The sequence below is a fragment of the Trametes versicolor genome (genome assembly GCF_000271585.1).
Source record: "Trametes versicolor FP-101664 SS1 unplaced genomic scaffold TRAVEscaffold_6, whole genome shotgun sequence".
Classification (NCBI taxonomy): Eukaryota; Fungi; Basidiomycota; class Agaricomycetes; order Polyporales; family Polyporaceae; genus Trametes; species Trametes versicolor.
In genome coordinates this window covers 2,069,988-2,096,930 of record NW_007360326.1, presented here as the reverse complement: position 1 = coordinate 2,096,930, position 26,943 = coordinate 2,069,988, and the positions used below count along the sequence as shown (strand labels likewise).

Sequence of the window (26,943 nt, the reverse complement as noted above, 5' to 3'; positions counted from 1 at the left end):
GGGGCGACACCCACCTCTAACGCCCCGCGCGAAGCGGCCTACGCGCGCACATTGTTTCACGTAAAACGCGCTCCACCGCCCATTCAGTCGCGCAGGCACTAGTCTCCCCTCCGCCGGATCTGCGCTGCACATCTGATTCTCTGCAGCATTAGAGGTTCTCAGGGATTTGGGACTCCCAGGCCCCACAGGCCATCCCGCCGACCCTGCACGCTTCGAATCTCCGTGTTCGCGATCGCCATCAGCGCGCGCCCAGCAGTACGCGTTCGGGCGCGGCGCGCTCAGAAAACCCGTCCGCCCGCTCGAACAGGCAAAGCCACGCTGATTTTTTTAATCCCTCGATGGCTGCGCGCGCAAGGGGGTGGGAGCAAGGACGTAAGGCTGCCATATGGCTGCCCAGCGGCGTTTTTCTCGCGTCCGGGCTCTGCGGCCACCCCGACGCGCGCGAGTCGGAGAAGGCCTGAGGTTGTGGGGGCGCGTACGACTCCGAGAGCACGGGGTCGATGGTGGCTTTTGCCATCTGCGGCGCGCGTTGTGAAATTTCTGGAGGCGCGTTCCCCGGGGGGTTTAGCGTCGCTCGCTTGGGGCCCCGGGTTTGACACTGACAGCGCAAGACAGCGCGCCCGGTCATCCACCCGCCCATCCAGGACCACAAGGTCTCTGTGTGCCTGCCCGCGTACGAGGCCGTCAAGCCAAATTCCAACGCCAGGGCGGCGCATCGACGCACAGCGATCAGGCACGCCCCGCAGATTTTTGGGCGGGAGGTGAGTCGTCCTTCGATCGGTGGAGACATGTGTTTATGGCTGGGGCGGTCTAAGGCGGCCGAGGCCACTGAAAGCGTGTCGCCGCGGTCGGTGTCTGGACCGATTTGTTTTCCCCTCCAGACTCTGTGGTTTCGCGGGGCCGAGCGAGCTGGGACCGCGGCCGTCCTGGTTCTTTGGCTGCCCACTTGGTCTCAGCTCGACTTTTCACCCATCTTTTGCGTGTCTTGATGCGCACGGATCATACTCAAGCTCTTGATGCAGCGGTTCGATACGGAGGACGTTCAGTATGCAACGTCCTTTGGCTGCCACCGATCAGGACACCGCAAGAGTGTAACGGAGCAACGTCGGGCCAACCTCACCATCGCGGTTCACCACCGCGGCCACTCAGCGCACCGATCCCCAGTGGTCATAGGCACCTACAAACCGTCAATACCTCCGCGTTATGCGACCAGTGCCCTCCTCGAGTGCAAGACTCAGGCCTCAGGCCATCTCTCGCTGCCTGTGACCCTTTGATATGCAGCCTACCCGGGACGTCGTGAAGGTGAGTCCGAGACCACATCATCCCTGTCCGCCCACAAATCCCCCGCTGCTCGCACCACACCGCCGTAGCCAGATCAGGCCACGCCGCTGAGCTACGGCCCAGCGACCACCGGCGACCATAGCGCACCACCGCGCCCCGTGAGCACCTCCACACACCCATACCCCGTTAGACCGCAAACAAGCGTCGCTCGATCGTCGATCGGCGCGGGCTGCTGACTTGGGGCCCTCGACGACCAATGGTCAGGTGCGAGGGGAGACCGCGTTGCGCCCTGTTGCCGAAACGGGGGACGGTGCCTCGACGGAATGGAGTGATTGGGCCGGCGGCGGGGACTTAACGGGGCGGTCGGTATTTGGAAGGAGGGCGAGGGAGGGAGCGATGATCCCCGAGGCTGCCGGAGGGATGGTTCGCAGTGGACGTGCAATCTTTGCGGTGGATGCTTCGACCTATGGAGAGCCATACGAAACGCCAGAGCACGGAGAGTACTTACGCTGTACGTAAGTGTGTCGATATTTTGTGCGAGTCCTTGTACTGCTGCCTGTATAGAAGCCGTATGTTACGAGACGGTCGGCGAAACGTCGCAGAATTATTACGCTTTAACGTCTGCGATACCCAGGATCGAGCACCCGATGCATAATGACGATCGCCGATGTCCCCCTGGGTGAGATTGAATGGAAGGCGAGCCCGGACGGTCAGATTGGAAGCTCGAGCGGAATGAATTGAATACACCATCTGCTGCTACATGGACCAGGACCAGGACAACGGCCGCGCGGGATAATCATACAACAGCCTTCCCACATTCTAGCGATACAGCTTACGTGCGACAGGGCACCCGGCACTTTACACTCACTGCCCGAGGATGCCTTCCAGAATGACCTTCACGCCCCACGCGCCCGGGTCGGCGACGCGCTCCTCGCGGAGCCTGTCGCCCTCCACGTACGCGCTGCGCCCGGCCTTCGCCTCCAGGTCGCGCGTCTTCAGCGCTGCCTCGCCCGCAGCATTGGACGCGGCGGCGAAGTCTACGCCCTTCGCCGCCGCGAGCGCCTCGATGAACGTCGCGAGCGGGTCGACGAGCGTGCGTGACGGCGGGCGCGCACGGGTGTAGGTGTACAGCTTCGCGAGCGCGGAGGTGAGCGCGGAGGACCAGAGCGCGGGCGACAGCGTCTGCGCCCCGGCATGGTGCGCCTGCAGGCCCTGTGCGAGAGCCGAGAAGAAGATGCTATGCAGTGCGAGCGTCAGTGGATGAAGGATCGGCTGGAGGGTCGGAGAACGTACGAGTACAGGGCGCCGCTCGTGCCGCCCATCTCCTCCTCCGCGACTTGCGCGATGGCGATCACGGATCTCACGACGTCGTCGCCCGAGATCCGGCCCGCCTGCAAGCCTTTGAGCACAGCTGTAAATCACGCCGACCAGCGATCAGTACGCTGAAAACGCTAACGGACAGGGACAGCGGGAGTGAACGCACCAGACGCGCCCGCCTTGAGCGTCAGCCCGCAGTCGCCGTCTCCCGCGATGTTGTCCATGCGTGTGATTTCGGGCTCGGCGGCAATGAGCGCGTTGCATGCGCGCTCGACGGCCGCGTTGAACGCCTGGGTGTCCTCGGCGCGCAGCGAGACGAGGTCTTCCTGCGCGACGGCGCTTGTCTGACGCTTCGCCCCAGAGGCGATCTGGTCGGCGGCCGGAGGGACGGTACCGGAGCTCCACTTCCACCCGGGAGCGTTGGCGGGCTCGTCGAGCAGCGAGAGGATGAGTGAATCGAGATGGGGGACGTCGGATGGGCCGGTTTCGTGGGGAAGGAGAAGCGTCGTGATCGAGAAGCCGGGCATGTTTAAGCTCGTCTAAAGTCATATGAACAGAGAATTCGCGAAAGCGTGAGTATGAAGGCATACCATGAACGTCCCAGCCAGTACTCGTTCGATTTTGACGCCTTTTGCTTCGAGCGCGCGCCGAGCCTCGGCGACGACGCCGGTGAGCTCGAGCTCACTGACCCCACCGAGGTTGTTGACCAGGAGCACCACCCGGTCGCTCCCGTCATTCCTAAATGGAAGGAAGGAGCGATCGGCGTCGGTTGTCACAGTCAAGAACTCTATGAGTTGAGGAAGGAGCTCCTTGAGAGGGGGCACAGGGGACAACCGGCGGTGGCCAGGCTCGTTGTGGATGCCCATGCCGATCTCAATCTCAGAGGGGCCGAGATGAGACTCCCCCGAGGCAGTTCCGGGAACCTGTTGCGATTAATGACACGTCAGAGCACGTCGTTCTGGAATGTTTCGAAGGTGGACGTACGTGGCAATGTTCCAAGCCCACACCAATAGTTCCAACGTTGGAAGCAACCCATTGGGCGACCGAGTACACTTCATCGAGGCTCGCGCCACGCTTCGCTAGAGCGCCCGCAATCTTGTATACAAGCACGGTGCCAGCGAGGCCTCTGTATGGAGATGAGTACGATATGTCGACAATGACTAGTATTGGGATCCTGACCGACGGCCGACGATCTTCCCCTGTGTCTTGCCGACGGCGACGTCTTCGCCTACAATTACGAACTTCACGCGATCGGCCTTGTCGGGGTGCTGAGCAGCATACTGCTCCTTTGCGAGGCCGAAATTAAGGATATCTCCGGTGTAATTCCTAGACTGACATGAGAAACCGACAATGCGTCGATGAGATACGAGCATTACTTCACGATGATCACCGTTCTGCAATAGAATGGTTGCATCAGAAAACGTCCCATCTTTTGTAACTGCGTACTAACCCCTTCTCGTTTTCTGCGAGGTCAATTCCCCGCCGAACTTGGCTTGCATTAGGAGAGGCGAAGATACTGCCGCATACGGCAGCTAGATTGCAGCCGAGGCTCGATCAGTTGTCGGGCGCGTGTGCGATCAGGTTCTCGTTCTGCATACCAGCGAGGATCCCGTCCCCTGTCGAACAGTATCAGTCACGATCGGAAGACTGGACACACAATAGGGTCTCCTGAGCTCACCTACAAATCCCGCATGGGCAGGCTCGTGGCCGGATCCGCCTCCGCAGATCAGCGCGACTTTCGAGCGATCCTGGGATGCGAGGTACACAACTGCAGGACATCGTGCATTGTGGAGTCAGCATTTCGTCTGATTCTTTCAAGGCAATGCATCATACCTTTGTTCTCCTCATCGAGTGCGAGCTGAGGATTAAGGGTGCATAGGCCCTGGAGGGAGTCGACGACTAGCGTCTCCGGGTTATTTAAGAAGTGTTTCGCTATCCCACGCTCTGAAGTTAGCTTCTTCCGTCATACCGCGCCCGCGGCGGGAGGAGGAACCTTGCGTACATTGGATGGACATGGCTTCAGGATAGAGATGGTAAGAGAGAAAGCCTCAAACGGTTGAGGTTGACCGCAGTGACTGTGGTGGTCGCGGGTGCTTCCCTATATAGCCGGCAGACGGCAGGGGGGCCACCGGCCAACCATATGACGAGGGAGGCGGGATGCCGCTCCGGCCACTGGAGGGCTCACGCCTGCCCTGATGCAGATGACCTAGTACAGGCCGCAGACAGTTGAGCTGGGCCCAGACGCGGCCGGGAGCATGACAGATGGGCGAACGTGTCGTATTTATGGTTCTCAAGTGGAGGTACCGTGGTGTCGTTGTGAGTGGCCAGTGGCAAGATCAGAGCGACCTCGACTGGAAGCATCGGGCGCAGTATGAGAATTATCAGCTTGGAACATCTCGTAGGCCTCGACCCATACAGCCAAAGAACAGCTAAGGCCATCGCGGCCTTACAGACTCTAGCCCCTGTCCAGTAGACCAATTGGATCCCCTAGCCGCCGTGAACTGAGTAAGGTTACAGATTGCGAATGGAATTACATGCTTGCTTGCCGTTCTGCGACGTACGCATTATCGGGCTCTAGCGATCTACAGCCAATGTACACCACATTTCTCCTCGTGTCCTCTCGTCAACGATGTGTCTGTCCATCATGTATCATGCCTCGGCCCCTTTTGACCCCACCACCGGGGGATCGTCCGACATCTCGTACGGCGCGCTGTCCGTCTCGTCCAGCTCGGACTCTACGGGCGTCATCAGCACGTCTGCAGGGTCCTCCTCTTCCGGCGACCCGTCGCGCTTGAACACGGCGTTGCGGAGCCGCACGGAGTCCTGTGAGAAGTCTTGGCTGAGGTCGTAGTCGTCGCTTCCCTCCCCGTCGGGCTGGTAGAACGGCGAGTCCGTGTCATCATTCTCAAGGTCTGGCTCCGCGTCAATGGAAGACGGTGAACCGCGAGAGAGTGTATCGGGAAGCTCGAGCTGCCCGCCAACAAGGGGCAGGTCGCCCAGCCCTAGCGAGGACTGCATGACGGGGTCCAGGAGCGCGTCGTCGAAGGTCGGGGGGCGATCCTCGAGCGGGAGGGGAGATGAGGCTGGGGAGGAACTGTTCATGGAGGTCGGCGTGGGCCAGTCCAGGACCGTGGGCGCGTTACTGAGTATCGACGTATCGCCGCGAGAGAGGGAGCCGTCACTGGGCGGCGTTGGAAGCTGGTGGTCCTCTTGGTGGACGGCGTTGTGCTGCGCGAGGGCTAGTGCACGGGCTTCCTCGATTTTAGCATGGCTCTTACCGCCCAGCGGACGACTCGTGCGTCGTCTGTAGAAGAGCAGATACGCATTCCCGTTCTGCAGGCACTCACGTTAGCGCGATTGGAGTCAAGAAGAGACGGAGAAGAACTCACTACTGCTGCCTCCGGTCTTGACTCAGTCACATAGGAATCGTCGAAGTGGTACCACTTCCCTGTGAGATGGTTCAGCGCATATGCGCGATAGTGCCCTCCGCCCAACCCGCCCAGATGCTCGTCAACACCAAAGAGGTCGTACTGCAAAGGCTCATCCAAGTCGTCCAAGCCTAGTGCCTCGACGTCCGCGCCTTGCTCCCGCAGCCTGCTCCCCACGAGGCGTTCACCGACCATCTCGGTGAGGTCGAGGCCCTCGATCGGGAAGTCGACGAACGTGTCGATCTTGTCGCGCAGCATGCGGCTGTTGCTGAAGCGCTTCAGATGAACGACGAGCACGTCCGGCAGCTTCCACAGGTCGAAGCGTTTTGTCGCCTGCTGGTGCTTCTTGCAGCTCGGGCAGTACCACAGGTCGTCCGCGCCGAGCTTCTCCTCCTTCGTGAACTCGTCGAGGCAGTCCTGCAGCGTGATGCCCTTCTGCTTCTGCGTCGACGCGGCCTTGCGCGATGCAGCGAGCTCCGGGTGCACAAACTCGTCCCAGTGGTTCCAGAGCGCGTACTCCCACGAGTTGCGCTCGTCCCCGAAGAAGAACGCCTTCACGCCGTCGTCGAACTCGATGTAGAACGCGTCGTTCGGGCGCAACAGGATCCCGTTCTTCGCGGACGCGCGCTGCTCCCACGTCTCGTAGCGGCCGTGGTTGTTGCCGAAGGAGCTGTGGCCGACGCCGTACGCTTGCTCGCACTTCTGTACGCGGATGGTGAAGAGGTCGCGCTTGAAGCCGACCTTTCGCGGAATTGCGTCCTCCAAACCCATGTCATCGTCCTCGTCTTCCTGGTGGACGACGGACGCCTTCTCGTCGGCGATGTCACCCTCCTCCGGGGCGGCTTCCTCGACGGTCACGACCTCGCCATTCTCCTTGATCTCGGTGACGGAGTTCACGACAGGTGAACCCGAGATCGGGATGTGGACGGGTTCCATATCGTCCGCGGAACCGGCCTCCCATGTGGATAGGTGGCTTGCTTGGACAGTCCAGCGCTGCAGGCGCGAGACGATGGCGTCGTAGATCGCTTCGGGGTCCTTCGCTTGCTCCTGATCGATGACCGTGACGAAAGGGTATCCGAACAGGTTAGGCCCTGACCTGTATGTCGGCCTCAACGGGGGACTCTCGCAGGGGAAGACGGGGATGATGAAGGGGTCGTCTGGGTCGGGCTTGTACGTTCTGCTTTGCTGGGCATTGCACGGAAGCTCGAAACATACGATGACGTCGTTGTCTGCCATGTCTTCACAGACGACAGTGTCGTCGAGGTTCTTGTAGAACTGATGACTGAAGACTTCGAGGGTGAGCAGCTGAGCGCGACATGCAGTGTGGTTAGCACCATAGATATCGAGAGCGAAATGACATGTCATACATTGTCAGGGTCTGCACCCATCCACCGTCCCAAAAGTTGCCGAACGTCCTTGAAGCTCGAGTGCCGGTTTAGCTCTACTGGCACCTAGGGAGATAGCGTCAATACCTCATGATACCTCTGTAGACGGTCTCCATACCCGGACGTGCGGTTTCTCCAAATCCCAAGGAATGTAAAGGACGGTATGGTGCCACTTCTTCTGCACGGGCAACGGCAGCGTGAGGTACATGAATGGGTCGAATGTGATGGACACCTATTTTTCACGTTAGTGGGTTTGACATGTGCGTCGACCAATGATGTCGTACCTTCGAACACTCGGGGCATACTAATGTACTCTGGTACTGACCCTGGAACAAATCCACGACAACACTATCGTTCCGCTTCATGTACCCCTCCCACGACGTATTCGCGAGCTCGACGAGCTCCTTGTCTCCGCCGCCCTCCCAATCGGGCTTCTCCACATAGGGCTTCTTCAGCACACGGTTCAAGTCCTCATGGAGGCCGTCGAGTAGGAACGCAACGAGCTCCTGAGAGTCGTGCTGCTGGTACCCGCTGAACTGCGGTGCAAAGCGCTGGAGAGTCTGCTTGAATTCACGTGGCGTGTACGAGGACATGGTAGACTCAGGATCCCAGATCCGCGACATGAGCGCACCGAAGGCTTGCGCGACCGCGCCGTGCATCCCGAGCGGGTTGTCCGGGTTGAGCTCCTCCTGATAGACCCCAGTAAGGAAATAGTCCACGAGCTCCGTGTTGTGCGCCAGACATTGGATAGCCGAGTTCATGAAGCAAGTATTACCCCTAGATGTTGGTCAGATTACTGTCAGGTCCCATTGTGAGGCGACGTACATATTGCCAAGACCAAGAGTGCCCGGATCATGCTGAACCTTTGGACGGGTGGACGACTTAGTCAAAGAGTTAGCAGGACTGGGCTTGAATGCCGACGTGGTGGTCGCGTCCGTTACCGGTGAAGCCTTCTTCTGGAGTTGGGTGAAGAAATCGGTCCCCGAGCCAAAGAGAGGTCCTGGTTGTGTGGGTGGTGGAGGTGGTGGCGGGGCGGATGGTGGCGGAGCACCGTTTGGTGGTGGCGCAACCTCCGAAGCGTCGAGGATCCACTTCTCTCTGTTCATGAGTTCCACCACAAACACCTCACTAGTGTCGACGAGTTCATCCCCTACAGTGTTCTCGTCGTCTTCGAGAAGGGATGCGCCACATGTGCGCAGGGTATCTGCAGGAAACAATAGCTGGTCCGGGGATGCATCCGAGGTCGTCTTCCATACACGAAATTGCCCCGACGCGGCCTTCTGAGGGCTAACGGCCGCGGCAAACGCGTGGCGCACAGCGCGGATTTTGTCCGTGGACGAGACCGTGACCTCCTTCACCGGCGAAGACTGGCCAGGTATACTGGTGGGTGAGAGCACATGCACCTTGAAGGATGGTGGTCGGAGTTCGAGTACCGGCTCTTGCATTAGCCCGCGTGCGATGACTTTGCGAGGTAAAGGATACCTAGGTTCTCCGTACCTGCGATACAACCACATCACAGCGTCAATAAAGAACGGTAGAGTGAGACACGTCCAAGCCATGGCCATAAGGGTGGCGGTCTCCAGATACATGTATGGATGGGATACGTTGCGGCAGCGGTGGACACCCACGCAAAGCGCGTACACCGCGACCTGAAGCATACAACACGCCGCGGAGGGCTCGCGGCACTCATGAAACTTCGATTGCCCGCGCATTACGTCTCAAATGAAGGTGGCGGTATGCAACCCATACCACGCCAGTGCAAACATTGCCGCAGTGCAGAACCAATCCCAAGCAGCCAATAGAATACAACACATACCACTCTAAGAGTTTCGTCCAGACCTCTTCGGGTACGAACTCGCAATCGACATGTTCGATCAGGTCGGATGTGACCTGCCCTCTCTGATCGCAGAGAGGCGTGTTGTCCACTGGTCCCAGGTCTTTCTCCTCTACGCGGCCCTCCTTGTCTTCCTCGCCCGTAATGGCCTTCTTCCAGCGGAAGTACCATCTTCGGGGCACGATGTACCAGGTCTCGCCGACCTGCATGGACTTGTCCTGTGAACGCTTCAAGAACTCGAGCTTCTGCGCAGAAGTGGACGCTGTGCCTGCGGTAGGGGCGGCAGCCTGGCCGCTATCCTCTCCTTGTTCCGCCATATACGCGTCGATTTCGCGGTTGTTGTCTGGCAGTAAGAGGCCGGGGACGTCATTGGACTGGAAGGATTGGGGGTCTTGTGAAGCGGAGCGTTTGGGCGAGGACGTGGAGGCGTCTGATTGCATGGATAGTGAGCGTTGTCGCTTGCGACTGTTCGTCGTGTCCTGCGTCGTCAATGAGGGAGAGGTCGATGGCGATGGCGGCGTCAGCATAGCATTAGTGGTCGTTCAGAGGCAAAGTACAAAAACGAGACAGCCACCCAGCCGGCCGCGTACACATAAATAGGCGCCCGTCCTGCGGTCCGCGGTGAAAGACGCGTTTGACAAAACAAAAAGCTATCGTGTGAGTGGTCCATCGGTTTGTTGGGATAATGGCACATAGCGATATAGAAATAAAGCGGTTCCATGTCCAGCGGATACTCATAGATGCTCTATGAACCTCCTCACCACACCGGCGAGCTCGTTGTCCACATCCGTCAGTGTGGTCTCTTTCCGCGAGACCTCCATATATGCTTCGCCTTCTACCGCGCGCCCGTCCGCGCCCGTTCCTAGCCCGCGCTTCCCAATATACCAGTGCTGGGGATTCTGACCACGCGAGAAGACTTCGAGAACGTCATGGTCGCTAGACAACATTTGCGTGAGATTGCTTGGATTGTGCGCCAAAGTACGGACAGACCTTCGAAGAAGTTCCTGTCCGTCATACAGATGTTCGGACCGTGAAGTGAAGCCCGCGGACGATGTAGTGGTATATTCGTCGCTTGCAATGACATACTTGTCCTTTGGCTGGAGTATCTTCGTCGCAGACGGGATCTGGGCATCCTTCGCTCTGTGGGAACGGTCAATGTCCGCTCAGGACCGTGGCAGAATATGACGCACCGTGATTTCCCTTCCTCTATGACCTTTGATAAGCTTTCGATCAGCTCGACAGCGTCATCAGCCAGCTGTACAAGATCGAGCGTATGGTCCATGTCTAGCACAACCGCGACGGTACATTCGTCCTGCTGCTAGAGGGTTGAGAGTAATACCGACGTAAACGTCGAGATACATACCGTAAGATGTAAGACACGCTTCCTTTCCGTGGCAAGCGGGTCGCCGGGACTTGCCAGATACACACTGGATCCGAGGAATGAACGAGACACGCGAGGAGTTGTGGCTTGAAGGGGGTCTGGAGGAGACACCAAAAAAACATCACTCGCTTCCGCCACATCCCCATTCCCTAGTACGGGGGACTTCGTCGATTGTACGGGAGAGAGGTGTTCTGTGACGTCGTGGGTGCTCGTATCCCCAAGTTTGGAGCTCCTTGAGAGAGCAGACGGAGTGGGGGATGCAGCCCGAGTGTACGAGCCCATGCTCTCCGTAGAAATGGCCTCCAGCAGAGAAACTGTATCAACGTCAAGGGTCCCCTTCCCTTTTCCTCCCGTCCCGCCGTCAGGCTTCAGTGCTTCCTCGTGATTCCCGGACTGGACTTGCGAGGAGCCCCCGTTCTCGGCCGCTGTGTTAGACGGTGTTGGAGGCATCGAGGAGGGCCTCGAGCTCGCACCGGACTTGCCAAAAGTCAGATAGCCTGGCCAGTTCCATTTGAAGTTCTTCGCGTCCAATCCCAGATTCATGGAGGGCATATTGGGCATAATGGGCATATTTGGCATGGCGAGTAGGCTGCTCGCCACCGTGGAAACGAGGTCGGGATTGGTTGCCAGCTTAGCGGTCCCCGAAGGGACGAGGGCGGTGGATTTGTCTGTAACGACAGGAGGGATTGAAGAAGCGCCAGCCCCAGATGAGTTGTTGCGAGACACCGGGGTAGGCGGTGGCGGAATGCGAGAGAAGACGTAGTGGACGAGAGCAGGAGGGTATCGAGGAGCAGGTGGAGGTATCACATAAGGAGGTATGAGAGCGAGGGTTGTAAGCTCTTGAGGTAATGTAGACGTGAGAGACTCCAGTAGCGGTGTCAGTTTGGCATGCAAAGGGTGTAGCGGGATGCCTGGCTGTATTTGAGTAGATGTAGGCGGCTCGGTCACGACAGGACATACCGAGATGGGAGCCGAAGTCTTCGTCTTCGATGTCCCACTTCCACGCCCAGATCGTGAAGAAGCGCTCTAGTTGTAGCTCTAGTGCTTGTTGACCGAGCGTGGACAGAACGGACGTAAATGAACCATGGAGGAGCTGAAGAATTAACAACTCTCAATAATGATACCTCCTCCGCTGCGTGCACATATCGCCCACGCACTTTAAATCCCTCGTATCCGCGCTGAAAGTGTGTCCGCAGAGCTTCGTCGTGGACTGAGCCGTCATGATAGTCATACTGGACAGGAGGACGGGGTGCTTGCTCCTTCTCCTTTCCCTTGTGTTTGCTCTTGGAGGTCTCCTTGGCTTTACTCGTAGAAGGTGGGGGACGCGGTGTCTTGGCAACCTCGAAGCACTACCTCGAGGGTTAGTGCCTTGTAACTCATATACCACTCGAGTTTATATATGCGAAGTACACTGCCCGGGCTCGCCGCAACCCCCAGGTGTTCGAACATGGATGCGTCCCATTTGCCCACATCTGCAATCATAGTACTCACGGCATGTATCCAAAAGTTCGGTTCAGGAGACAGCATGATCATGCGCCTCGCTTGCGAATGTACGTTCTCGCATGGTACGCCCGCATTGAACATCCTATGGTCCGAAGCCCCGGTTAGCACTATACCACCTTCCATCTAGCCCGCGTACGTACACTCACTCTGAGAAGTTTACGAGAGCCTTCGCTAGGCCTACTTGTCTCAGAATCTTGTCGCGCGAAACCGCATGTTCGCGCGCGGTGTGGAACAGGATGTGTGCGAGCTCTTCGGCATCTTCGTCATCCGGGTCAAGCGTGGCAGGCTTCAAGGTTGGATTGTATATTGTCAGATAGAGCAGTGCAGGCGGTATTCTGCTCATGAGAGACAACAAGATGAGGAATCCCAGGTACGAGGTGGTGGTGGTTCGCGGGAGAACAGCGAAGGTCAATGCAGAAATGTGCTGGGTGGCTGAGCAACCAAATTGGGCGATTATATGAGCATGGTTGCCGAGCGGATAACTCTCCACTCATCTCTTCCTCCAACCACCACCATGAATACTGCCACCACCTCTGCAGAAGCTATCAAGCTCGAAATTGAACGTCTCAAAGGTTTGTTGATTCCTAGAGCTTACATAGGTCATTCTGACCATCTTACAGGTGCGATCAATCGTGCAAAGACCGGAGGACCGGTCGCGCGTCCTGCAGTCCCAGCGACCAACGCTACACGACCTCGAGGCAACGTTTATGTTAACCCCAATTACAAGCCCCCTTCCCAAGCCGTCCGGCCCCCAGTATCCGCCATCCCATCATCCCGACCGGCCTCTCGCCCAACTCCTAGCCTACCTCAAGAAACGCGCGATGTCGTTATCGACGGTATCGCCTTCGAGTCATCGGGGCGAACACTAGTACGCAAAGACCGTAAGTCAGACGGTTTAGGCCCGTCATCGGTGGCTGCTGGCCGCAGTCACTCTGGTTGCACTCAAGCAGGCGGAGTCGGACTGGTCTCCAACGTTGCTTGGTAATTGAGTACGTTCGCGATATCGGCAACAAGGTTCGCAGGTCTGAACTCCGTCTCTGGGCTTGCATCGGATGGGCTGCTTCTGGTCTGCTATCGTATACGACCCAGGAGATACACGCTAAGCATCGCAACAGTGCCCAAACCTGCCAAGCCGGCTTCCGCCACTATGACAAGACCTGTGACGCGGCCACCAGCTCCACACCCGGCGTTCATGAGGAACAAAGCGGGCACGCTCATGACCGGCCCTCGAACATACAAGCCCAAGACCTCCGCGAGGGGACGTGCCATGAATCGCAACATGACCCTCAATAATAATCGGAGGCCATACCAGTTTGTTCCTTTGCTCCGGCGCACTCTGTTATGCAGTATTTACCGTTCTTTTTAGGTCTCGTCGTCTCGCGGCCAAAAAAGCCAAATACTCAGACAAGCCTTGCCCGCGCTTCACCTCGACAGGTGCGTCATCACTGTTTGTTACGCAATTGACCTCACGTACAAGCTCATCCTCTCTTCATCCCCGCACTGACCTAGGTTCCTGCAACCGGGGCCTTACGTGCATGTACCAGCACGACCCGAACAAGATCGCTATCTGCTGGCCTTTCCTCCAAGGCAACTGCCCACACACCGCTGAGACGTGCGCGCTCTCGCACGACCCTACGCCCCAGCGCACGCCACTGTGCGTGCACTTCGCCAACAACGGCCGCTGCACGCGCGCGAACTGCCTCTACCCGCACGTGCATGTAGGTGCGCGCGAGGGCATCTGCCGCGACTTCGCCGTGCTCGGGTACTGCGAGAAGGGCCTCGATTGCGACAAGCAGCACGTTCGCGAGTGCCCCGACTTTGCGGAGAAGGGCCAGTGCACGATCAAGGGGTGCAAGCTCCCGCACGTCATCCGCGCGAACCGCGGTCGCAAGGCTCCTTCCTCCACTGTCCAACCCCCTGCCTCGACTTCTACTGGGTCCTCATCGACTGCAACACCCTCGACGGCTGGCTCTTCTTCGGCCAACTCAGATACTGTTGATGATACTCATAGTGCGTCTAGCTCTCGTCAGATCACAGCAGAAGACGGCCAGCTCGGAGATGAGTTTATCTCTCTCACCTTCCACGAGAGTGAGAGTGAGGAAAGTGACGACGATGAGGAGGATGAGGAGGAAGAAGAGGACGACATGGACGAGGTTGAAGAGGGCCAGGAGCCCCATAGCGATGATGACGACGCCATAGATGTTCACGCGTAGCGTATATGTTCTACTTGGATTTGTGCCGTTCAGACTGTTGTATCCGTTGTCCATCTATCATCATGTAATTTGTCTTGGACGTGAATGTTAGAATCGTTTCTATGATCACGGAGTGCTTCGAGCTTAGAGTTCCGGTCCACGTCGGTCGAAGACATCGTCATGGTAGAATACACTGGCGGCATGAGGCTGGCTATATTGGTGGTGCTCATAGCGTGGGACATATATATGCGTGGAGGGCAAAGGAAAACAGAGCATGAAACGCGACCCGACAAGATTACGCCTCCGTGATCTCCCGGAGCCGACGAACGGTGCTGGAGAGGCACATAAGTCTTGGTGTTCAAGCAGTGCGCGGTGACATGGTACGTACCTGCGAACGGTCGCAGCCGCCGTTGTCGAGACAGTCCACGCGCCACCAGCGATGACCTTCTTGCACGAGTTGCACTTCCAGATGCCGACGGCCTGGCGCTTTACGGAGTCCTGCATGATATCCACCACGATTAGAATCCACTCCGTCTTCGCAAGTCCATATCGTTTGGCTGACCTTGCCGCAGAACGTGCAGGTGTAGCGGGCGTGCTGGGTGATCTCCATCTGACCGAGCGAATATGTTCAGCTGATGCCGGACACTTGCAGAGCATACTACACACCTTTTTGACCTGCTTACGCAGGGAGGCACCGTAACGCTACATCCCACCAGAGTCAGCCCTGGGCCTTCTCCAACATCGAAACCCGCCATGTCCGGCGGGCAAATCAACTCACAGTACCGTACTTTCCGGTAACGCCGACCTTGCGTGTGCGTTTCGTCTGGAAGAATAAAGAGTCGGTCAGTCGTCCGGCAGTACTTCAATTAGCATGGATACGCACCATCTTGATGTATTTGAGTCGGGGGCGTTGAGTACGGCGGCGTGCGTGCTTCAGGTATAGGGAAAGTCTCCGTGGACAAATCGGGCACAGCTGTACAGTACCAACAGCCACCCTCGCTTACATAACTTCCCTCCTTCCCACCGGCGCTTACGATGGTCACCTTTCTTGACCAGCGTCTAACCAATGTTCGTTCTCTCGCTCAACGCAGAGGTCCCTGCGCTCAGAAACGCTTTCAAACAACCCGTCTGTCTTGCAGAAAGGACGCCATTTTGTGTGTGTGTGAAGCCACGTTTTTGCCTTGTCGCGGAAGAGTTGGGCAGAGCTCGGTGGTTGTGCGCTTCTCGCGCGCGCCGCGCGGTCTCCGACTCTGGCGCACACGCGGCTAGCGACGGGACCGGTGTGCCCACTGCCCCGCGGTATCAAGGGGTGCTATGCACGACGAGCACAGCGTCGAGCTCGTAAACTTGTATCTTGACCACCATAACGATTGAGATGAGTACCGACGACGCGACATCCTCCACCATCAAACCTGTACCGGCGCCGTGGGCAGTAAAGGCAGAAGTGAGTGGACGTCCACACCATCTACGCGCCATATGACAGCTGTTGACTGATGGTGGCTCTGCGATATGCTGTAATCAGGCATGGTGGTTTGTTACCTCGCTTGGACATAAGACAGAGCCTGGGGAATCGCTGCCCATAAGCTACTTTCCGAGCAAGGAAACACAGCTGTACAAAGCTAGCACGGAACAGGATGCGTTCCGTGGCGGACGGGGTTCAATCACCCTTATACGCTACACGGAGAGTCCCATAGGTAAAGCCTATATGAGCGACGTCGAGGTACATTACTGAAAGTTATGATGTGCCTTTAGGACCTTTCGATGAACTCGCAATCGCCCCAGGCGAGTTCGTGAACCCGTACCAGAAACCATCACATCGCGTTACGCGAGCATATGTCTCCACCCCAGAAGCACTCGTCAACGGTAAGGTCCATCGTGCCCTTTGCATGCAAACCCCTCTTTTATACCGCACACAGGGCGGAATAATTGGGGCCTCCCCCGTGAACTCGCAGAATTTGTGTTCACACCCTCGCTGGACCATCCAGACGCGACAGAAGTCCGCGTCTTCCCCGCCACCTCGCCCACAACATTTGCTTCTGAGGCGTGTTTCGCGGCCCTCGTCAAGCCCGTCCCATGGGTCCCCTCCATCCCCGCCAGTCTCGCCGTTTTCCCGCGAGTCACGCTGTGTCAGCCTCCGTTGGAGGCATTGCCCGACAGCGCTATGGGCAGGCTCGTCGAGATCCCGCGATGGCATCTTATGGAGTGCAACGAATACAGCGGACGCACGAAGCCCTTCCGGTGCGAAGGGTTGTTGGCCCCGGCCGAAGGCGCGCCTAATGAGGACCCAGAGGTGGCGAAGAAGCCGGCGAAGAAGAGGATGGCAGATGGTGTCGACTTTCCTGACGTCGAACCGTATAGCATTGGGGTGTATTGGAAGGAAGTTTCGATGACCATCCCGCGGGCGGTGCCGCTTGCGACGTTGTGATGTGTTGTACTGGGAGATGGTGTACTGTGTTTGTTTGGACCTTATGGACAATATCATCGGATGGTTTGGATCTCCAGTTAACAGACCCGTATCCTGATATCCATTGATATGACGGATGGATAATCATAGATGGGCAGAGAGATTCAGAACTTGTGTTCCCATCGGCAGTATGCGCGAATGTAGCAAACGTTCCCGGGCACGGCGCACAGAGCTCGCAGTCCCCCCTTAGGCAAACGACGTTTTCTGCTCGAGTGGGAGGTCCATCCCTTATGGTCACAACTTTTCTGCTGTGCGTGGACCACCTCTCATCGTGAGGTTAACACATTGAGCAACTCAAACCAGCTACAACAAGCTGGGTAGCTCCTCAGTGTCTTACATAGCCCGGTGAAGGAAAGTACAGCTTCCCCATCGCCAGTTGTTGCAGTCATCACACCGAAAAGTATGTGGCCCCCGAAACAAATAATTCATTACGTTACAGTCGTGACACATTACTATGATACATCGTGGATCTCAGAGAGGTTCAACCTCCGCCGCATGATGGAGTGGCAATCTTCGTCGGGGGGTCGTGATTCGTCGTCTTCAGGATGCGGATGTCGGAGGTGTTGCGGATGCCCGGGGCGCTCACGCGAAGGACGTGCCCTTCGCGGCCTTGATCCAGGTCGCGTCGGCGTCGGGGAACTGGAAGGCCATGACACCGGCGTTCCAGCCCTTTGCCTTCGCCTGGTCGACGCACGTCCCGAGCGTCGCGGGGTCGATGAACCCGTTGGTCGCGTCGGCGGCCGTGCCGGGCTTGCCGATGACGAGCTTGTTGAGGTCGACGCCGTTCGCCTGGATCTCGAAGACGGAGGAGCCAGGGAAGGCGCCGCCGGACGCGGTGAGGAGGCCTGTGCAGTCGGTGTAGAGGCCCTCTGCAAGCGATGCGTCAGCACTGATCCTCGCGGTAGTTGGCCGGGTATGTCACTCACGGTTGTAGAACTGGATGTTGTACCAGTCAATCAGGGCGCCGACGTTCTTGTTGACCGTCAGGTACGCGCCGGCCGCGAACTGCGCGTTGGGCGACAGCCACGGCGCGAGCGGCGCGTGCGTGAGGATGAACTGGCCCTGGGGCAGCGTCTGACGGAGCGTCGTCGTGAACGTCGACACCCACGCCTCGGCCGCGCCGTCGCCCTTGTTCATCGCGTCCAGGTCCTCGTAGTCGACGTCGATCCCGTCGAGCTGGTTCGCGAGCACGAACTGCGCCATCGTGTTCGCGGTGGCGGTCGGGTCCGCGCCCGCGCTCGTCGGCTTGTCCGTCTCGCCGAAGGCGGAGACGATGATGTTGATGCCGGCGGCCGTGTACTCGGCCTTCTTCGCGGCGCGCGCGTCGGCGGTCAGCGCGGCGTATGCGCCGGCCTGGTCGAGCGCGCCGTTGAGCGTGAGGAAGGAGAGGGCGACGACGTTGTAACCCTGTGGACTGCGGTCAGCGAACTGCGTCAAGGCCTGCGGCGGGGAGAGGTACTCACAGCGAGCGAGGTGGCGGGGGGAAGCACGTCCGCGGACACAAACTTGTCCGTGTAGATGACGAATGCCGGGCTAGGTGCCGTGGCACGAGCAACCAGCGGCGTGACGTTCGTGTTGATGGGCACAGCGAGAACGCTGCTCACGGACGCCAGCGCCAGCGCGGCAGAGACGGAAGAAATCATGCGGGTGAAGGAGAACATCGCCGGGATGGTAGAATGAAGACGTGAATGTAAAAAAAGCCGGCTAGCGGACTTGAGAAGTGAATGTGAAGACGAAGGCAAGTAATGAACCTGGGGGCTGGAGTTCCATGGTCCTCGAACATACCCTTTTATACTGGAACACCACCACAGCTGGAGGCGCGGTCGGCGTAAGCTCTCCGCAAGCGGACTGACCGCCTGTGGCCCTCCGGGATGGCATCACTCTTGCTTGGGGCGCTGCACTCCGACTGATCGTTTGATCGTTTGCGCCTCCGGCCGGCGACCAGGTGGATGTAGTCACGCTGCCCGCCCCCTGGCCAGCCCTGGCCTCGAATTGTTGGCATGACAGGCAACTTACGATATCATCGGTGGTCGTAAGTCCGCCACAGCCTTGTGTATGATGCGTTTGTGGGTGACAGCTTGGGCGTCCGGAGGTATGTGCCAAGGCCCAGTGGATGACCGCAGCCTTTTGCTCTCTCATGGCGGAATAGTACGCCATGTGTTCACCATTTGGACAGCGTTAAGACGGAAGACAAGGGGCACCTGCAGTAGCCTCCTCGAATTCGTGTCGAGATCATCCACACCGCCCATTCACCGGTGGCTGTGATGGGTGCGTTGGTCCAACAGTGCACGGTTACTACATATTTGCACCACGCGCGAGGCGCGAATGATGCAAATGTGTGGTATTTCTGGCCGATCGGTTCCTGCTAACATCGGTCGTAGTAGCCACAGGAGCTGACTGTGCTGTAAAGCCGGTCGAGGTCCGGAATTACCAACGACCTGCACAGACTTCACGCATCAACGTGCACTGCGCGACGCAAGGGTGATCCTCTTTGAAACACCCAGAATGTATATTAGGCGCCGGTCCATGATGGCTGCGGGCCTGCGGCGGGCGTACGCCTGCGCACCAGATGGTTGCATCACCCAGCAAGGCGGCTGAATCGTTGTGAATAGAGCGGACACACCTGCAACATCACGAGGGGTTCGTGTTCACAACTCATGGGCAAGACCTTCCATGATGCGAAGAGTGCACAAGATGCGCCAGTTCGTAATCCCGGACCACGGGCGAGCGCGCAAAATCGAAGTGCACCCGCTCGGTGCTTCTGTGGTGTAATGATGGTGAGGGCAATTGAGACCTGTCTGGTAAACGAATCACCATCTACATCCTGACGAACATAGCTGACGAACACGGCTCGATTTTACTCGAGGGGGCGCCGCACCCAGAATAGATAGTTGCAAGCCTCTGCCCACACGCTCGCGCCCGGCGCGCCGCGAGGCACCAACACCCACTCGCCCTTCCACGGCACGTAGACCATTCCGCGGATCTCGGCTTCAGTCCGGAGAGGTGCGCCGCCGTACAGGCGCGAGATCCAAGGTCGGCTCGCTGTTCGGGACCCCGTCGGGGCGCTGTCGAGTGCCGCCACATCATGAGGTGGTAGAGGCGTCGAGAGGAAGAACTCGGTCATCTCCTCAGGGTTGATGTACTTCGAGTGTGTGTGCGTGCCGGGCGTAACCAGCCTGAGCACTTGCTCCGCAGCGAAGATTGTTAGGAAGTAGGACAGCGGCGTGCGGGCGATCGTCGAGAGGAAGAGATGGCCGCCAGGCTTCGTCGGTACCGTCAGCGCCATGTTCCGCAGTGACTACGACCACAGTCAACTCACCTTAACGAGGGCTGCGCAGTTGGTCAAGAACGCTCGAGGGTTGTCAACGTGCTCGATGACTTCCATCGAGCAGACGACGTCGAAGGATGCGGGGCCCCGCTCTGCAAGAAGATCCTCTACGGAAGTATGCTTGAACGTGAGGCCACCCCTTCCGCTGTTCCCAGCGGAAGAAGTTGACGGGGCCAAAGCTGGGTCCGCCGCAGCATGCAGAGATGCTATGCCAATGTTAGACGAGGAAGCGTCTATGCCTAGTGTCCTTCCGCCTAGTCTTGCCAATGTCTACACAACGTTCAGTGACGAGGGAGCACCAAGTGGGATATCCGGACCTACTTCGGAGAGCAGACCGCCCCCACAGCCAACATCCACGACGTCCAAGCCACTGAGAGGCTGCGCCTCGTTGACTCTGCTCTCGTCTTCTTCCCACTGGATTTCTAGCTTGCGTCTCGTGAGGCCATGTTTCGGATGGGATGCACGTCCCACTCACCATCTTATTACGGATGAACTGCATGCGGACCGGGTTCATCTTATGCAGCAGCCCGAATTCTCCCCGCTCGTCCCACCATTGCTGTGACAGCCTGGAGAAATGAGCAATCTCGTCGGGGTTGACGCTCGACTGGCTCCCGCCGACCGAGGAAGCGGTGGACAAGTGCAAACGGCCTGCAGGGGCAACGCGTGTCGGCCGACATAGCCTCAGTGCACTGGCTTTGGAAACGCGTCCTAGCTGCGACATTGTGGATTTGCAGGGCTCTTAAGCAGCTCGGGGTTGTGTGTCAAACAGCTAGGCCACAGCGCGTCGGAGGAGCCTTGTCAGGGAGGGTTGCCAGACAGCTGTATCGCTAGCACCAGTATTGTTTCCTTCACAGCCCAATCCAAGAGAGGCTGTTCCAAATCACGGTCGCTCGAACGCTAGGCCTAGGAAAGGGGACACGGAACGAGTGGTGGCAGTTGTGTGAGGACGGAGGAGGGCGGTCGCCTCGACGCGACGCGGCTGAGTTGCTATAGGCGCCCAACGCGCTATCGCGGTCCGCTGGTATGTTGCCGCTGCAGCCTGCTTGATCACGGACCACGACCATCCCACTTTCAATTCTGCTTCGTCCGCCGAAAAAATCGCGCGCAGCATGCACGCGATAATGTTTGATGCTCTGCTACTGAAGCTGTGATCTCCGCACTGTCGAGAAGCCTACCACAAATATCGGACTTCGCAAGACCACAGTCTACTAGCAGTCTGATTGCCCCCCTCATTGCTCTAGGCATAACCCGTCGCCCGGAGGCCAACGTGGCGAGGGGTTATAGCTGCTCTACGGCTGGCCTATGTCGTGGTTTGGCTTGAAGACTGTCTAACTTTCATACCGACACTTCAGCGTGCATGTCATGGACCCTTCAGGCACGGAGTTTTCCATTGTAAGGATGGTACGTCAATGTAGGCAAGATTGCGTCTATGATGTTTTGACCAATTTCCTTTTAGAAGGACCATAATACAAGATTATAGGATTGGTACTTTTTGGAACGGATATAAGGAGCCCCGATCGACCACCTCAAGACGATTTGAAGAAAGTTGACTCATTGTGTCTATCACTGCGCAGAGTCATGAAGTTTCGAATCTTTAGCCCACTTCTTCGCCAGTATAATCTTAAACCATAAGCTGATCAACGCTTGCGGTGACTTTTACTCCTACATGCCGCAAGTCCTGCCCCTTGCTGATCTAAGTTACTCTTTGAGGTACGTGATGTCTATGTTACATCGAAACTTTTGTCGGAGGTCTCATATTCATCCTCATTCAAGCAGCACATTCACCACCGTGTCGCACCGTCCTATAATGGGCTTGCTACTCATCCCGGTAATCATCCGAGGCTCCGATCTGCCAGAATGCTGTGGGGGAACTTCACCGCCTCTACCTACTTGGGTTTCACGGTATGATGACTTTGAGCTCGCTCCGGAGCTCACTACTCACACGCCAGTCACTTTCCAAACCTATTTCAGCCCTTGACAATCTTGCTAGGGCCCACTTATATGATCGTGAGCGGATGTGATGTATCAAGCACGCTTGCTATTGTGAACAACGCAAGAAAGAGCAATGCTTAGCGCTCAATCAGACCGTCCTCAGGCTCCAACTTAGCAACAGCGGTAAAGTGATACTCGCCTAACGCCCCTGGCATAGCGCTAGCGTGCATACATTTCAGATTCACAGCATTGACCGGCGCACGAGCGATGCGCACTGGGGAACAAGCGGGCCGCTCGGGTTCGAAAACACCACACCTATTCGTATGTGGAGGGGCATGTGGACTCTACCGTATACATACATCTGATGTATACGCGTCATTCAGGCTGTGGCTGAACAGCGCAGGAGGATCAGTCGTTGGGCAGGTCGTTTCCATCTTCAAGCCACACCGGTGATGCAAACGGCGGTCAAGAACAGGCTACCCCAGGACTGCGCCTGTCTCGACTTGTTTGCGATGGGCAGGTCAAACTTTAACAATGTGAGCGGTACGCCCGCAAATGCTCCAGTATATCGTCGCTCGCATTGCATCTATTGACCTAACCGTCTTCATAGGATTTCGAGTGTTAGAGGATGCACTACCGGCATACTACGAAATGTGGAGCATACAGAATCTGGTGGGTGTAACATGTAACGTTACCCTCGCACCACTGCTACTGCGCGGAATCACCGGATCCACAACACTGCGTGCGCGGCGTGCTCACTGCCTGCATTCTCCGTGGGCGGCAGGGGAACGGCCACAGTCCGAACGGTCATCGGACCACATTGCCCCTGGCGATACGCTTACGACGAACACGATACTTAAGCCATAGCGAAGGCATATCGAAAGACCAGCCCCCAGGTTCACCATCGCCTTCGTCTGCTTATTCGTTCTCAAGACCGCTAGTCGGCTTCTTTTCTTTTCATTCCCACTTTCTTTTCAACATACATCCCGGCGATGTTTTCCTTCACCCGCATGATCTCTTCCGTCTACATCGCGCTGGCACTGGCTTCTGTGACCAGTGTCATTGCTGTCCCCGTTGCCAACGACGGCTCGCATCTCGAGGCGCGCGCCGTGAAAGCCCCCAGCCCGGCGTTTGTCATATACACGGACAAGTTCGTGTCTGCAGATGTGCTGCCCCCGGCTTCCCAGCTCGCCGTGAGTGTTTCTCGCCCACTAGGGTCTGTTTCGTTGCTCATTCACGCTACTATATAGGGTTGGAACGTCGTCGCCCTCTCGTTCCTCACCTTGAAGGGCCCTGCCGACCAGGCGGCGGCATACGCTGCTCTCCCGGCCGCAAAGCGCACGTCCACAAAGGCCGCATACAAGAAAGCCGGCATCAACATCATCGTGTCCGCGTTCGGCGAGACGGACAAGCCCACCACGTCCGGGGCCGACCCGACCTCCACCGCGAACACGATGGCGCAGTTCGTGCTCACGAACCAGCTCGACGGGATCGACGTCGACTACGAGGACCTGGACGCGATGAACAAGGGAGACGGGAAGGCGGAGGCGTGGGTGTCTACGTTCACGACGACGCTGCGCAAGAAGCTGCCGAAGGGCCAGTTCATCCTGAGCCATGCGCCGCTCGCGCCGTGGCTGTCCCCGAACGCGCAGTTTAAGGCTGGGGCGTACCTGACTGTGAACAAGAACGTTGGGTCGCTGATCGACTGGTACAACATCCAGTTTTACAACCGCGAGTACCAGATACCCTCACCAAAGTGTTAGTACTCACTCGCTACGCAGAGGGCCTCTACACCGACTGTGAGGGCCTGATTAACAAGTCCGGCTCGCCCTTCCTCAAATCATCGCTCTTCGAGATCGCGGCCAACGGCGTCGACCTGAAGAAGCTCGTCATCGGCAAGCCTGGCAGCGCCGCCGACGCCACCAACGGTTTCATCGCTCCTGCGACGCTCGGCACGTGCGTCGACCAGGCGCACGCTAAGGGATGGAGTGCCGGTATCATGGCGTTCGAGGTGAGCTCTTCTCGCAGGATGGGGTCGAAGTGAATGAATACTCATGGCTGGTGGACGTGTATAGTTCCCCGAGGCGGACGCTGCCTGGATCAAGGCCGCCAAGGGCAAGTCCTTCAAGTAGGCGACACTGGTTCTCGGTCTTATCTTCGATGCCTGCTCTGCCAGTGCGATGACGAACAAGATGACCTTTGACGGAGGAAGACAGCACGATCACGCGGAAAGGGAATTTACGACTTCTTATGATATACTATAGTTATGTGCGACGATTGCAACATGATGAATCTATCTGGGGTCAACACGCGAACTGATGCTCTACTGAGAGCGGTGGAAGGAAGACTTGACCGACAGCGCCCAGGATCACGCACCTACGATGGTGAACATGCATCAAGTGGCGATACCTCTTCCCAGAGGTCTCTCAGCGCATTGCGTGAACTCGAACTGGTCTAGCTACATGCTCGAGAAGGGCGCGCTCGCACGACAATTTATACGACTACACGCATTATGCTTCGCGAGAGATACCTTTTTACCATACGTTTACATGTTTAGACCGTAGAAGGCCCCGCCTCCGCGAATAGTCTCGGCGCAGGACCCTGATCTCGCGCCTTCAGACTTTGCGCTGTTAGGGATGGCGGGCGAGCCTCCCGCAATGCCTCAGTCGTCTCACTCTCACCAACGTGAGCCTTCTCAGGGTCCAAACTGCATTTGACCCTCGCTGCATCCTCACCCCCTCCTACCGCGATCGCCTCCTCATCAAGCTCGTCTCCCAGCGATGCCCCGAGCACCTTTAGGGTGCTTGCTACGCTCACGAAGCGCATCGTCGATGCCGCGCCTCGGGGATGGGGGCTGCTGAGGAGTGTGTCGGACGCGTCCCCGCCTTCGACGCCGCGATGGTCGACCGCACGGAGGTTGAGGATGAAGCGTGAGATGAGGATGGAAGTGATGCTTTGGGTGGAGATTAGGACTGAGCCAACTAGTAAAATTGAGCAGGTGAGAAGACGTACGGGTTCTCGAGGATCGTCACATAGCTGGCCTGCTGCACGATATTGTTGGGCTGTGGACAAAGTCGTTAGTGAGATTCGCGTGCGAGTGGTGGACGCGGAGCAGAAATCGTACCTTCACCGTGTTAAGCGTCATGTGCACGACGTTCATAGCAATGAGCACGCTATGGACCTGTCAGACACCCGTAACTCATACATGGCAGCGCGGTGCTCACACGAAGTAGATCGTTCCTATCGAAGAGTCAACTCAGGTGTATCCGCCAAAAGGCGCAAAGCTACTCACCATCACGAAGTAAGAGTCCGCTGAAGGACCCGTCAACCCTCGCGTCGTGCGACGCCTTCCTGAGACGGTAGGTATTCGCCCATGTGACCGCGATAACCAGGACGTCTGCGGCCATCAGCGTCGCACGCGATACAATCGTCACTGTGCGGTGCTCATTCAAGGACCCGTTCACAATCATGAGGATACAGAGCGTCATGCGTACAACTGTGCATGGCTTTCAGTACACCGCGCAGTGAATACGACAGTGATCAGGAGGAGATGAACGTACGTTTTGCTCAGCTCGGGAGTTATATCCGACAGCGCGGTGCAATTTGACGGCGGGTCGAGATTGATGAAGACGAACGTGGAGAAAAAATACTGTAGTGTGTGACCATAACCTTTTAGGGTCCGGCGCAGACATGTAGGAACGCTACTCACAGCGTTCACTCCTGCAGGCACCAGCGAGAGGATGAAGACAACGATGCCTATTAAAGTGGTGCGGCTGCTGAGCGCATATGCTCGGAGGGCAGAGAAAGCTTGAAAAAGGGTCGACAATTGAGATGATAGGAGCAAATATAGCAAACGCACTGGACCATATAATGTATGGAATGACTTCGAGCACGGTGATGAAGCGTCCAATTCCCGGACATCTGGAGATTGATTAAGAATGGTCTGTCCAGTGTTTTCTCATACTTCATTATGAACATACGTCTGGCGAAAAACGGTTAGTTCTGCACCCCACACTCCAGGTCAAGATAGACGGACTCACCTTCGTTGATATTGGGAATAGTGTAACGATATCCACGAGATAGAGCAGGATGATGAAGTATCGATTGACAAGGAATAACGCCGCCGCGGCCGAGAATTTACGACCCCACACAAAGCGGACTTCATGGCGGAACGTGAGGATGTAGTCGTAGAACAGGAGTGCTACATATGTACATCATCAGTTAGCGGGGCATTAGCCTTCATAGACATGCGTTTCGAACGTACCGAAAGCACAGCTGGTCCAATACAAATTCGAATCTCTGTCGCATGGATTTAACATCAGCCATCACTCAAGATGGAATTACGGACTACACTCACGCAGCCTGGTAGAGCAGGACGAGCTGAGCAGCGGCGTCGGCGTCGGAGGACATGCTCGGCGTCAGCAAGGACGTTGAACACACGGCCACAGCCAAGCGAAAATGTCCGGGAGGGCAAGGTTTGCTCGGGCGACGATGGCAACCGCTTTCACAATATATAGGTGACGATACGTTGTTTATCTGGAAACATGACGCCGCGGGGGACCGCCACGGGCGCAACGGCTACTAGCGCGTTTCGAGCAATGGTATGGACCGATCTAACGAAAGCGGGAATCCACATGGACAGCTTTCCGGGCAATAGTGAGGTAAAAATGAGTACCCCGTGCGGGCGGCGACCTCACAAGAGCGCGCATCAGGATGATGTGCACGTCGATCCCGTCGTGCAACGCAGTCCGGGAAAGCAGCGGCTGCTTCAAATATTTCCGTTAGTCTCAGTATGAAGGTTATGGTGTTTGCCCACCCACCGATGCATGTTACAGCACGTCTTGCTGCTTTATTTTGCATGTCGGAGGTCCGTTGAACGGCTGAACATCACAGCCGTA

At 57.4% G+C, this 26,943-nt stretch overlaps 10 protein-coding genes across 10 annotated transcripts; 3 read left to right on the top strand and 7 right to left on the bottom strand.

Annotated features, from left to right (window-relative positions):
- Positions 1-1,976: 1,976 nt before the first annotated feature.
- TRAVEDRAFT_168593 (dihydroxyacetone kinase) lies at positions 1,977-4,656 on the bottom strand. The gene is made up of 12 exons (XM_008040736.1): positions 4,601-4,656; positions 4,432-4,530; positions 4,277-4,366; positions 4,197-4,214; positions 4,049-4,130; positions 3,975-3,992; positions 3,778-3,924; positions 3,583-3,724; positions 3,189-3,521; positions 2,765-3,137; positions 2,575-2,692; positions 1,977-2,518 (listed from the first exon to the last, which is right to left on the bottom strand). The coding sequence occupies exons 1-12, from the start codon at positions 4,611-4,613 to the stop codon at positions 2,146-2,148; spliced, it is 1,806 nt and encodes a 601-aa protein (XP_008038927.1). The 5' UTR covers positions 4,614-4,656; the 3' UTR covers positions 1,977-2,145.
- Positions 4,657-5,108: 452 nt separating this feature from the next.
- On the bottom strand, positions 5,109-9,772 carry TRAVEDRAFT_168589 (cysteine proteinase; the record flags this gene model as incomplete). Its single annotated transcript, XM_008040735.1, has 7 exons — positions 5,109-5,931; positions 5,988-7,331; positions 7,394-7,477; positions 7,530-7,643; positions 7,696-8,188; positions 8,237-8,908; positions 9,222-9,772. 7 exons carry the CDS (start codon positions 9,770-9,772, stop codon positions 5,248-5,250), a joined length of 3,942 nt encoding a protein of 1,313 aa, XP_008038926.1. The 3' UTR covers positions 5,109-5,247.
- A 207-nt stretch (positions 9,773-9,979) lies between these two features.
- TRAVEDRAFT_37629 (uncharacterized protein) lies at positions 9,980-12,472 on the bottom strand (the record flags this gene model as incomplete). Its single annotated transcript, XM_008040080.1, has 8 exons — positions 9,980-10,181; positions 10,236-10,385; positions 10,436-10,563; positions 10,585-11,537; positions 11,587-11,719; positions 11,784-11,975; positions 12,118-12,211; positions 12,276-12,472. 8 exons carry the CDS (start codon positions 12,470-12,472, stop codon positions 9,980-9,982), a joined length of 2,049 nt encoding a protein of 682 aa, XP_008038271.1.
- A 171-nt stretch (positions 12,473-12,643) lies between these two features.
- Positions 12,644-14,342, top strand: TRAVEDRAFT_47931 (uncharacterized protein; the record flags this gene model as incomplete). Its single annotated transcript, XM_008040205.1, has 5 exons — positions 12,644-12,701; positions 12,750-13,010; positions 13,245-13,440; positions 13,496-13,563; positions 13,639-14,342. 5 exons carry the CDS (start codon positions 12,644-12,646, stop codon positions 14,340-14,342), a joined length of 1,287 nt encoding a protein of 428 aa, XP_008038396.1.
- Positions 14,343-14,462: 120 nt separating this feature from the next.
- On the bottom strand, positions 14,463-15,245 carry TRAVEDRAFT_149215 (60S ribosomal protein L37). Its single transcript, XM_008040734.1, has 6 exons — positions 15,205-15,245; positions 15,100-15,144; positions 14,988-15,023; positions 14,884-14,931; positions 14,710-14,819; positions 14,463-14,653 (listed from the first exon to the last, which is right to left on the bottom strand). The coding sequence occupies exons 1-6, from the start codon at positions 15,205-15,207 to the stop codon at positions 14,617-14,619; spliced, it is 279 nt and encodes a 92-aa protein (XP_008038925.1). The 5' UTR covers positions 15,208-15,245; the 3' UTR covers positions 14,463-14,616.
- Positions 15,246-15,636: 391 nt separating this feature from the next.
- On the top strand, positions 15,637-16,782 carry TRAVEDRAFT_58906 (uncharacterized protein). Its single transcript, XM_008040733.1, has 4 exons — positions 15,637-15,765; positions 15,844-16,015; positions 16,074-16,184; positions 16,238-16,782. The coding sequence occupies exons 1-4, from the start codon at positions 15,697-15,699 to the stop codon at positions 16,744-16,746; spliced, it is 861 nt and encodes a 286-aa protein (XP_008038924.1). The 5' UTR covers positions 15,637-15,696; the 3' UTR covers positions 16,747-16,782.
- Positions 16,783-17,367: 585 nt separating this feature from the next.
- TRAVEDRAFT_37625 (glycoside hydrolase) lies at positions 17,368-18,428 on the bottom strand (the record flags this gene model as incomplete). The annotated part of the gene is made up of 3 exons (XM_008040079.1): positions 17,368-17,654; positions 17,712-18,192; positions 18,249-18,428. The coding sequence occupies 3 exons, from the start codon at positions 18,426-18,428 to the stop codon at positions 17,368-17,370; spliced, it is 948 nt and encodes a 315-aa protein (XP_008038270.1).
- Positions 18,429-19,554: 1,126 nt separating this feature from the next.
- On the bottom strand, positions 19,555-20,960 carry TRAVEDRAFT_72260 (ubiquinone biosynthesis O-methyltransferase). The gene is made up of 4 exons (XM_008040732.1): positions 20,589-20,960; positions 20,435-20,539; positions 20,105-20,383; positions 19,555-20,047 (listed from the first exon to the last, which is right to left on the bottom strand). The coding sequence occupies exons 1-4, from the start codon at positions 20,832-20,834 to the stop codon at positions 19,643-19,645; spliced, it is 1,035 nt and encodes a 344-aa protein (XP_008038923.1). The 5' UTR covers positions 20,835-20,960; the 3' UTR covers positions 19,555-19,642.
- Positions 20,961-23,037: 2,077 nt separating this feature from the next.
- Positions 23,038-24,358, top strand: TRAVEDRAFT_72259 (glycoside hydrolase; the record flags this gene model as incomplete). The annotated part of the gene is made up of 4 exons (XM_008040731.1): positions 23,038-23,238; positions 23,296-23,776; positions 23,827-24,056; positions 24,121-24,358. 4 exons carry the CDS (start codon positions 23,038-23,040, stop codon positions 24,175-24,177), a joined length of 969 nt encoding a protein of 322 aa, XP_008038922.1. The 3' UTR covers positions 24,178-24,358.
- A 240-nt stretch (positions 24,359-24,598) lies between these two features.
- On the bottom strand, positions 24,599-26,455 carry TRAVEDRAFT_20687 (uncharacterized protein; the record flags this gene model as incomplete). The annotated part of the gene is made up of 13 exons (XM_008039931.1): positions 24,599-24,998; positions 25,058-25,107; positions 25,170-25,218; positions 25,270-25,285; positions 25,338-25,478; positions 25,540-25,541; positions 25,606-25,694; positions 25,755-25,852; positions 25,905-25,966; positions 26,026-26,027; positions 26,086-26,246; positions 26,310-26,344; positions 26,403-26,455. The coding sequence occupies 13 exons, from the start codon at positions 26,453-26,455 to the stop codon at positions 24,599-24,601; spliced, it is 1,158 nt and encodes a 385-aa protein (XP_008038122.1).
- Between the last annotated feature and the right edge of the window lie 488 nt (positions 26,456-26,943).